Genomic DNA, 10,863 nt, shown 5'->3' on the forward strand with positions numbered 1-10,863 from the left:
GGAAAGAAAGTAAATCACATCCTGGACAGGACTTGCCCCTCGCCCTTTTGCAATTCTTGGACCCCGCCTCCTGGGGACGGCCTCAGCACAGGCCAGGCTGTGGGACAAGGTCTCCCGAAGGCAACCCTGGCAGTTGCCGAGCGAGGGTCGAGACGATGCAAGTCCCCCGGATCCCGCCCCTTCGTTGGTCAAGAAGCCTTTGCAGGCGCCTCAGTGGGCCTGGGATAAGGGGCGCTCCTAGGAGGTTCGGCGCTGTGGCTGGGGGAAGCGGTGGGCGGCTGGACCTGCGCGGCATCTACCCACCCCTGACGACCCCCTTCACCTCGCAAGGAGAGGTGGATTATGTCCGTTTGGAGGAGAACGTGCGTCTTTACGATAAGGTTCCCTTCCGAGGTAAGATCGGCAGGCAGGGCTGGTGGGGTCCTTCGAGAAGGCCAATGCAGCAGAAGACCCGGGAGCCTTTCGTTGCTTGCAACAGACTCATGGGGCTACTCCTCGGGAATTAAAACAGGAACCCCCGGGAACTACTCCCGCCCCCCCCCCCCGACCGCCGTCACACACCTTTGCAAGTGCACAACTATGCTCGCTGTAAACTCTCTCTTGAAAGTCAGTCGGTCCAGACCACTGTTCATTCCTCTGCCTGGCGCTCTCCTATAAAACACAACCTTGACAAGTAGCTCCAAGTCTTTCTAAGGTCCATGTCTGGAAGAAATTCAACAGACACTGTTTTGTTTCACCTTTTGAATTCTGCCTGTCCTGCTGCCGGGACCAGCACAAGAGCCTCTGTTGAGAACAGGTGGCAATTATTGTCTGAATACACCTAAGGCATCTGTCAGCCTAGGGAGGACAAACACAGCATCTAATAGAATAATGGTTCTGGTGGGTTTTCTGGGCTGTGTGGCCGTGGTCTGGTAGATCTAGTTTCGCCTGCATCTGTGGCTGGCATCTTCAGAGGTGTATCACAGAGAAAAATCTGTGTGAACAGACTTCCCTCTGTGATACACCTCTGAAGATGCCAGCCACAGATGCAGGCGAAACATTAGGAACAAGATCTACCAGACCACAGCCACACAGCCCGGAAAACCCACCAGAACCAGTTGAATCCGCCTGTGAAAGCCTTCAACAATACATTAATAGAATAATCTTTAGATGCAGTGTTGCAGTTTCAATTACAGCTGTGGCTTTAAAAGCTAGAAAAAGGGAACTTTGCTGTGTTGAATCTTGCAACTGGATTCTTTCCAACAGACAGAATGCTGAACTAGCAACTGAACTGTCTTCAAAGATACCTTGCCTGCCTGCCTGCCTGGACTTTGGGCTCATTTTCTGCTCTGCAGGAGATGTACAGTTAGGGGGAGGAGCCTGCCCCCAAATAATGCCCTTCTCGTTCTCATCTGTCCCCTCCTAAAATATCCTTGGTCGTGCCTTCTCCATATTTGGTTCCCAACTTTCCTTGACACTGTTCCTTTCTTCAATAACAGTTGTGCACAGATCGAGTAGCACTATTTCTCTTCCAGCTATTGAGGATAGGGGTGCAGCCACACACTGGGAGACAGGAGTACCATGGCTGCACGACTGAGCAACTGATATAGCTATCTTGCATTGAGCTGCTTTTCTGGCACTGTGGCTGTACCAGTTCTGGTGACTCAGTATCACAACAGGGACTTTAGAGCGCACAAGAACGACATCTGTTTTTTTGCAGGTTTTGTGGCGCAGGGCTCCACTGGAGAGGCCCCCTACTTGACACAGCAGGAACGTCTGGAAGTGGTGAGACGATTACGACAAGCTGTGTCCAAGGAAAAACTGCTGCTTGCTGGGTCCGGATGTGAAAGTGAGCAGTGTGGGCCTGGGATCATCAGCCTCTAGTTCCATCATGGCCTGAAGGATTGAAGATGGCTCTAGGGTTGGGAACTGACCCTATGTGGATCTTGTTTGAGTGGGACCTAATTCTGCTAATCTGACAGGCCCCATCCTCTGACTCGATAGGCTCCTAAAACCCCGATCCTCATGAGATCTTTGAAATTCATCCTTGCTATAACCTCCTTCCTCTTCCCCCAGCAACTCGGGGCTCTATTGAAATGACAGCACAAGTGGCTGATAAAGGGGCTGATGCTGCTCTTGTGGTGACTCCCTGCTATTACCAAGGGAGCATGACCAGCGCTGCCTTGATCCATCATTACACAGAGGTAAAGAATGGGAAGAGTCAGTGCTAGGACTGTGAACTGGGATTTGAGAGGAAGTCCGTAGTGGGCTGAGGAGGCTGTTTACTGATAAGTCATTAGGGGCACTTGTTTTTGTATGTTTATTTCAAGCAAAGTAGAAAGGCTGCAAATGAATGCTTTTAATTTTTCTGAACTTCAATTTCTGTTTTGCAGCCTGAATTAATTAGGGTTTTTTCAGACGCTCCTGTGCTTCCTTGGTTTACACAGCATAGCTTCACCAGTCCAGAAAGCGTGGATTGTATAGACAGTAGAATTCTGAGAATCTAGGAAGGAGTGCATTTGATCAATATCTGCCGTGAATTTTAGATGTGGTCACGTTTTCTGTTTGTTCAAGCAGTTGTGATCCCATTGCAACATTTGGCCTTATAATGTATGTTTGCTTTCTTTTTACATCCATAATTATTAGGACAGGGCAAGGTGTAAATCATAATGAATAAATACATGCATTGGTTCCTCCAAGTGTTGTTCCTTCTCAGTGGGAACAGTGAGGCTGATTCTCTAGGGCTGATTCCGCATGGGCCAAAAACAGCAGTATGAAAACGGTGTGAAAATGGCGTAAAAGGGTTTAAAACGCTGTAAAAGGGTTTATACTGTTTTCACACCGCTGTTTTTGGCCCGTGCGGAATCAGCCTAGCTTATGAGGAATCATTCACAGGCAGTTAAAAATTTTCCCCAGGTCAAAGTACCCCTGTGGTAGCCTGGCAGAAAGTGACAGAAATTCCTACTATACTTTGCTGTGTTGGAAAATAAGCATTCTGGCCCACTCAGAGGAACAAAGGCCATATGATAATCCCACCACTTTCATACAAACAAGAGTACCAGTGAGGGAAAATCACCCTTGCCCAAGACTATATAAATTCAGTCTGTCAAGCTTTTCTCTTTCTTCTTCACTTCCTTTCCCTCGTGTGTTTTGTCTTTTTATATTCTAAGCCTGAGAGGCATTCTCTCTTTGTGAATGTAAGTCACTTCAGGATACAATTTTCAGAAACTAGGCTATCAATACAACAGATAGATATTTTACAGTCCTACTAAAATTTCACATGTAGCATCACAGGCTTTCACTAGTGGAATCAACTGGCTATAATGGGATTTCTGGGCTGTGTGGCCATAGTCTGGTAGTTTTTGCATCTATGGCTGGAATCTTCAGAAGCATGTCACAGTAAGATTTGTTTCTCTCTCTGACATGCCTCTGAAGTTGCCAGTCATAGATGCAGGTGAAATGTTAGGAGCAAAAACTACCAGATCATGGCCACACAGCCCAGAAAACTCACAGCAGCCAGAAATTTCACACTTAATTGTTCTGCATTCTGCTGAAGATGAAACGCATGAGACACTTCTCAAAGCAGATAATGCTGACTAATAAATGCACAGTAACAAACAGTGACTGTACTTGTAGAAACTGCCACATCAGGGGAACGGCAGGTGGGAGAATGAGACTTCTACTGTGTTAAGGGGGAAGGGTTTGCAAATCCTTTGTGACAAGACTTTCTGAAGAGTAGCTTGTTGGGAACTTCTCATTTCATGTATAAAAGGCATGGATTGTTTCATTCTAATGCACTATTTTGTATCCCCCCCCCCCAGGTGGCTGAAGCATCTCCAATCCCTGTGATACTCTACAGTGTCCCAGCCAATACGGGTCTGGAGATTCCTGATGACGTGGTGCTCACCCTGGCACAGCACCCCAATATTGTGGGAATCAAAGATAGTGGTGGCAATGTGAGTGAAAGGTGGGGAGACACACTCTCAGGTGATGCTGCCCAGGAGGTTTAATTGCACCCTGGGGTGATGATGGGCATCCTGACTTGAGGACCTGCCATCATTTGAGAGATGAAAGTTGGAGTTCCTGTTATCTTAAGTAAGCAAATGGTTTGCTGGAGAATCTAGAGACCTGCCAATTTTCCTTGATCTCAGATGCTGAAATATTAACTTTGAAGTAATAATTTTCAAGTGACCCAGAAGGGACATTTAAGGCACAGTAAGAGGGCAGCTTCCTACTCTCTTGGTAGTGCTTTTGTATTACGATATGATGCTTTGGTTTTATCTCCCTTGAGTCTTGATGATTACAAGTCTGTAGACTTTTCCCAGCCCAGAATGCCAGCTGTAGGCCTTTCAGTGCCTTTTCCCATTAAAAGCATTGATTACACTTTTCCTCTCTTCTTACTGGAAGAGCATGGCTGTTTATGTGTCGTTCTCAGGTGATCTCTTATCCACGACCTCACCAAGCTGAGCATTACCGATCTGACATCATCGTGTGACCCTTGGCCACTCTCTGCTTAGAACTGTGGGCCCTTCTTCTTGTTTGGTAGTACAAAATGCAATTACAGTCTTAAGTCAGTGAAATGAAACAAAAAGAGCCAAAGGGCCAAACTAACCCTCATGGCCACCACAAGGATGGTGCTGTCATTTCAAAGTGATTTAAAAATACCCAAGGGCCTGATCCTGATTGGGCCTGCAGTACACTGCTTTTGTCCTCACTTCTGACTTTTCAAGTTCTGTAAGAGCAAGAAGGTGCACTTGACAAGGTGTGGAGGGTGATAACAAGTGTGCCTCAGCCTGCTCCTGATTGGGCCCTCATAGCATTTTAAAATCACCTGTGGTCGCCATGAGGCTGCAATCATGTTTAGTTTGGCCCAATGATGTCTCACCTGGGAGGCTGACTTTTTTTCAAGGATAAAGACAAGCCTAGTAGACTACAAGAAAAAGCACAAGAAACTGAAAAAGCAATCTCTATACAAAGAAGGGAGCATTAGTCAATATAAATAATTGTTTCTATTATATCTGTCCGATGATCATGCTGGCCCTAGTAGATGTTGTTATATTTACTGCACAGTCTAAGCTCCTGGCGTAATTTGAACATTGGCACCCCAGTGTGTTCTCTTTCTCACTATCCCAGAAATCCCTCCTTTTTTCACCAGATTACCCGCTTGGGGCTGCTTGTCCATAAAACGAAGAATGAAAACTTCCAGGTCCTGGCGGGATCAGCTGGTTTTCTGCTGGCCAGTTTCATTGTAGGTAGGTAATATGAAGGAAGTTCACCTCCATATGAGGCTGTCTTGCAGAAAGTAAATAGATATATTGGGAAGGAACAAAGGAGGATGTGTTGGAATTTTTGAAGATAGTGAGCCAATATCTCAAAATTCCTACTCCATAACATCTCTGCAATAGAATATGTAGGAAGTTTTACGAGATACACCAGTAGGAGATATACCAGTGTGGAAATCACAACTTTTGTTCCACTAGTTTGAAGATAGCTGAATGAGAATACTCATTGTTTTGTGGGTGCAAGTGGGGTACAAAGATGTGCTTCTAGTGAATGGATGTTCTTTTTTATTGGCTCTGCTCCAGGTGCTGTTGGCGGAATCTGTGCCCTTGCCAATGTGCTTGGTACACCTCTTTGTCAACTTGAGAGTTTGTGCTTTTCTGGAAGTTGGGACAAGGCCTGTGAACTGCAGCACAGACTGATTGAGCCAAATGCAGCAGTAAGAGCGACAGTACCTGGGGGGGTGGGGGGATGACTGGAGTTGGAACACAACTGTATTGCCAAACTATAGGAAGGGAAGCAGTTGGCTTCTGTCAGATGAAAATGGAGACCAAGGAAAGGCCATTTTTTGCATTCCCCCCACGCCCTGGCCCCATTTACAGCCTCTCAGAAGCCACCCCCCCTATTGGAGGCTGTGCCTGCCTTGCTCGTGCAGGCACGGCTTCCAGTGGAGGTGGGGGGCCCCGGCAGCAGCTAACACTGGGTCAGGAGCCTGCTGCCAGGCCGCCCCCCCTCCATTGGAGGCTATGCCTGCTTGAAGGAGGCAGGTGTGGCCTTCAATAGAGGGGGGGCCCCCCTGGCAGCTTTGGGGGAGTGATTTTGTGCCCTTTCCCATGTGATCAAATGGGTGGCACCTGGGGACATGTGACCCCACATGTTTCTCTGGCAGATCCGCCCCTGACTTCTGTGGTGATTTGTTCTTCAGAGACTGAGGCAAGGATAAGGAGACCTGTCTTACCCTTCCATGCTCTTGGAAGAACATCTCCTGTGAACTAGGCACTGCATGCACCCTACAACCAAATCAGTGACATGACCAGGTAGTGGCCAAGAGTTGGGTATGTGACCTCTTGGTTCATCTTCAACAACTCTGAACTTTATCCCCTTTTATTTCTGACAGCCAGAAGATTGGGTAGCTTTGACCATAATATTTTGAGGGTCCTTCATTGCATTTTTCCAAATCTTGGACAAACATGTTTTAGAATCATGAACATTTATTTTTTGCCATTCTATATAATCTCCATTTTAATATTTACCCCCTCTCCCAAAATCCAGGACTTCTCCATGAGTCATTCCACAACAGGCAAAGAATCAACTCAGTGGAAAAATACTTATATCTAATGTCTAATATCCCAGATTCAAGTCCTGACACCTATAATTAAAGGCACCAGGTAGCAGCATTGAGAAGACCCTCTACTTGAAATCCTAGTGGGTGCCTGTCTGTCAAAACTGAACTGCATTGTCAGAAGGACAATGGCCTGATGCAGAATGTGGCAATTTCTTATATTATTGTTCTAGTAATGCTAATCCTAAATCAGGGGTCCCTAATCTTTTTGAGCCTGTGGGCACATTTGGAATTCTAACACAGGAGGTGGATGTAACTGTACAATGGCCACCAAGGCAGGCAGAACCAGTCATAAAATGGCTGCCAAAAAGAGGCACAGTCAACCACAAAATGGCTGCCATAAGAGGCAGAACCAACTATAAAACATCAAGGAGTGAGGTCATGCATATCAGTAACTCTTCGACATTTCAGTCAGAAGTTCTGCCCAAAGGATGAATTTAAAAATGAATGTTATTTGTTGCACCTTTGTTGCACAATACATGTTATTTGTTGCACGATACAGGTCTATAAAAACCATGTTATTTGTTGCACAATTTAGGTCTATAAAAACTAGGACAAAGAGGCTTAGAGACAGCTTCTACTCTAGAGCTGTGGCTATGCTGAACTCCATGGCTTTGTGTTGATGTGTTTGGGGCTGGGTAGGGATGGGTGGAGGAAGGGGGAAGTGAGGATGGGGTATGAAATTGTGTGCATCGAGGAATGCTGCTGTAAATTTCATTGTGCGTGCACAATGACAATAAAATGCTTATGCTTATGCTTTTGCTACATTTTATTGCATGTAGACAGTTGACATTCAGTAATACACTGAAGATCTTTGTGCTGTGGTGGCAGCTGCTATTGAAGAACTTTTTAAAAATTAAAGCCTGCAATAGCTAATTAAAAGTCCTATTGGACAAAAGCCTTAGCTGGCCTCACCCACTTTCCTAGGTGCTAGGAGAGGTGCTGAAAGGCACCATGAGCACCACACTGCTAGGAGAGGTGCTGAAAGGCACCATGAGCGCCACAAATTGTCTCCGGGCGCTGCCCCCCGTGGGCAGGGCTACGCTCCCCTTGCTGCAGCCCCATCCCCACGCCTCTGCCTTATAAGCACTGTGGCCATGCCTCCCCAAGCCTCACCCCCGGCCTCAGTGCTTATAAAAGCACCTCTCTGAGGACGGGGACCGCAGTCTGTACAGGCCTGCATGGGAGGGCAGAGCAGAAGGGACTGCCAGCTGCTGGCTGGGAGCCCAGCCAGCAGGGGGGCGGGGGGGCTGAGTGTGGGGGGCAGGGCAAGTGCCGAAGCCTGGCTCCACCCTCCCACTGCCATCTTCCTGGTCATGTGGGGGGCCGATTTTGCACCCTGTGACCAGAAGTGTGGTGCCTAGGCAAATATGCCACTGCCCCTATTCTACACCATATTCATTCTGACAGATTGCTTGATTGCATATTGTTATCTCAAAATGTATGTTAGTGGAGTATGATGTTCCACATAACTATCTAAATTTAGACTGGGTCTAAACAAAACTGCTGAATCTTAGCACCTACCTTACCCCTGTGCTTGACATTCTCTGACCACAGATATTTCCATGATGGTAGAAAGTTTACTGACTGTTTCAGTTACTTCCAAATTCTGTGAGCTTAGAATGGGGTAGCACTTGTATGAAAAGGGATTCATGCATACCTCCTTTCAATTATTGGCCTTGCAGTAATTTTTGATGGAGTTTACTGTACTGAGAAGCGGCTAACACACTGATTAAAAGAGTAAAAGGAAAATGTTTATTAGGAACTACATTTAGGATAGGAAAGATAGCATGCTGTTAACTTGCTAGCTAGGAAGAGTCTCAGAAAAGACTCCGAAAAGAAGCAGGATATTAGACCTAAGAGTATCAGTCTAAGGCAGTGGTGGCGAACCTATGGCACAGGTGCCAGAGGTGGCACTCAGAGCCCTCTCTGTGGGCACGCACAAAAAGAGTCGCCCCCCCCCCCCTCCACACCTAGGCTGGCGAGGGCTGCTGGGCTCGATTATTAGCATTAAACCTAAGACCTAGTTTTGGGGAAGCAGTGTAGGTAACCCAGTTAAGCGCTGTTAAACCCCACTGATTTTCATGTGAAGAACTGAAGTGCGATCCTTTTCCTGGGAGTAAGCTTGGTTGCTGGCAATGAGGCTTGCTTCTGAGTAAACCCTCCTAGGGTCGTGATTCAACCATTGGAAGAGTTGCATGGTTGCTTCAAAGCAAAGCCACCGACTACCACCAAGCTTACCCCCGAGTAACGCACGCCTCAGAGCCAACCTTTTTTTCTAAGCTAAAACCTCAGTATTCAGGTTAAATTGCCGTGTTGGCACTCTGCGATAAATAAGTGGATTTTGGATTGCAATTTGGGCACTCGGTCTCGAAAAGGTTCGCCATCACTGGTCTAAGGACAGACAAGAGGTGACACAAAAGGACGAAGGGGTCACTAACTTTTCAGACCTCTCTAGCTGACCACTTGTCTGCCCCCTGCTGGCTCTTCTTCTCACTTCCTGGGCATATTAGACATTGCTACAGCCAACAATTTTCAAATTCTCATACTTTCTGTTCCCACAGGTGACTCGCAAATTTGGAATCCCAGGCCTTAAGCAGGCCATGGAATGGTTTGGTTACTATGGAGGTCTCTGTCGTGCCCCTTTGCTCCCATTAAGCAAGACACAAGTGACGGAGCTGCACCAGGATTTCACCTCTAATGGCTGGCTGTGAAGAAGAAAGCCATTCCATATAATAGTTGGAACCTTGAGATAGTCTGTAGGGGTTAGGCATCAGTTGACACACTCCTTGCAAATGAGTAAAACACAGCTAATTCAACCTACAGTGTATTCACTGGTGTGTCTGAAAGACCAAATGCTACACCAGCAGTAAAACAAAGGAAGGAAACTTTCATAACAGAGTTTGAAATGCTGTTTTTCATGGTCTTTCTTCATACTGGCTTTTTCTTTCGCTGCTTGCAATCTTCAAATACTTTCTGAGCAGAGGCAATAATTTCTGGCATATATATTATGGTGACTGTTCTCCAATACATTTCCCCTAGCCCTGCCCAAGAAAGGTTCTTTAGCTGAACAGAGGTTGTGATGCAACATTCCCAACTGTTGTGACCTACCGGGCCAAAACAAAATTGGTTTGATCTCTGAGCGCATGGTTAACTGAAGGCAGAGGACTGGCTGGTTAAGCACCCGTTAATGATAAAACATCTGAATTTTATACCCAGTACTGCTTTATGAAACTGACCCTTTGTTGTCCCCAATCCCCAATGAGAAAGGTTGCCCTTACAGGATGGGAATGAGACTTAAGAAAAAATTATTTTCCACATTAAAAAATATTCTGTTGTCTACCCATTACATTGATAATGGTACATTCCAGTTAGAAGAGAAAAGGAAGGCTTGGTTAGATTACTGCAAGACAGAGGTGCTCATTAAAGGAAAACAGCAGCACAACATTGCCTGGAAAAGTTATTACTTTAATATTGGCACTGCCAAGTATGTTCATGGCAGGTGATCCACAGCAGTGGAAAAGCAGTTCGTGGCCATGTAGCTTTCCATCTTAATGCCATATACCAAACTGAACCAATGCCCAATTGTCTACTCTACAGTATCATGAAGGCAAAACCCAAGCTCAATATTCATTTAGATTTTTAGGATTACAGAGATAATTTATGAGAAGTGCTTTGAAATTCAAGAATTGTATAATTATTATTATTCAGAGAGACCAGGAGGTTTCCCTTTTCCAAATTTAAGAAGAAGAAGAAGAGTTTGGATTTATACCCCCCTTTCTCTCCTGTAAGGAGACTCAAAGGGGCTTACAATCTCCTTTCCCCTCCTCTCCCCACAACAAACACTCTGTGTGGTGGGTGAGGCTGAGAGAGATCCAAAGAACTGTGACTAGCCCAAGATCACCCAGCTGGAATGTGTTGGAGTGCACAAGCTAATCTGGTTCACCAGATAAGTTTCTACAGCGCAAGTGGCAGAGTGGGAAATCAAACCTGGTACCCCAGATTAGAGTGCACCTGCTCTTAACTGCTACATCACAAGCATTGTAGGCAGGTTGATACATCTTCCCAGGTGGAGGGGTGGGAAGACAGACCTCAGTGGCCATCACAGCACACATGCATAAAATGGCTGTTCACAATTTTTAGTGGCAACAGCTTTTGTATGCAACCTTGTTTGAGTTGTTCACCTTGAATGCATCTTCCCCTGATCGGTCCACCGCTCTTCCCAACACTTGCAGCAGGAAAAAGACATAGAGGCAAAAAAA

General features: G+C 46.1%; 1 protein-coding gene across 1 annotated transcript; it reads left to right on the forward strand.

Moving 5' to 3' along the window:
* The first annotated feature begins 84 nt into the window (after nt 1-84).
* HOGA1 (4-hydroxy-2-oxoglutarate aldolase 1) lies at nt 85-9,498 on the forward strand. Its single transcript, XM_048506308.1, has 7 exons — nt 85-393; nt 1,700-1,828; nt 2,056-2,183; nt 3,801-3,935; nt 5,135-5,231; nt 5,565-5,698; nt 9,166-9,498. The coding sequence occupies exons 1-7, from the start codon at nt 156-158 to the stop codon at nt 9,313-9,315; spliced, it is 1,011 nt and encodes a 336-aa protein (XP_048362265.1). The 5' UTR covers nt 85-155; the 3' UTR covers nt 9,316-9,498.
* The last annotated feature ends 1,365 nt before the right edge of the window (nt 9,499-10,863 follow it).

The sequence above is a fragment of the Sphaerodactylus townsendi genome, linkage group LG08 (genome assembly GCF_021028975.2).
Source record: "Sphaerodactylus townsendi isolate TG3544 linkage group LG08, MPM_Stown_v2.3, whole genome shotgun sequence".
Lineage (NCBI taxonomy): Eukaryota > Metazoa > Chordata > Lepidosauria > Squamata > Sphaerodactylidae > Sphaerodactylus > Sphaerodactylus townsendi.

Coding starts and splice junctions, on each gene's coding strand:
- HOGA1 (XM_048506308.1), top strand. CDS start 156: ATGCAAGTCCCCCGGATCCCGCCCCTTCGTTGGTCAAGAAGCCTTTGC. Junction 1,829..2,055: donor TGCTGGGTCCGGATGTGAAA/GTGAGCAGTGTG, acceptor CTCTTCCCCCAG/CAACTCGGGGCTCTATTGAA. Junction 2,184..3,800: donor TGATCCATCATTACACAGAG/GTAAAGAATGGG, acceptor CCCCCCCCCCAG/GTGGCTGAAGCATCTCCAAT.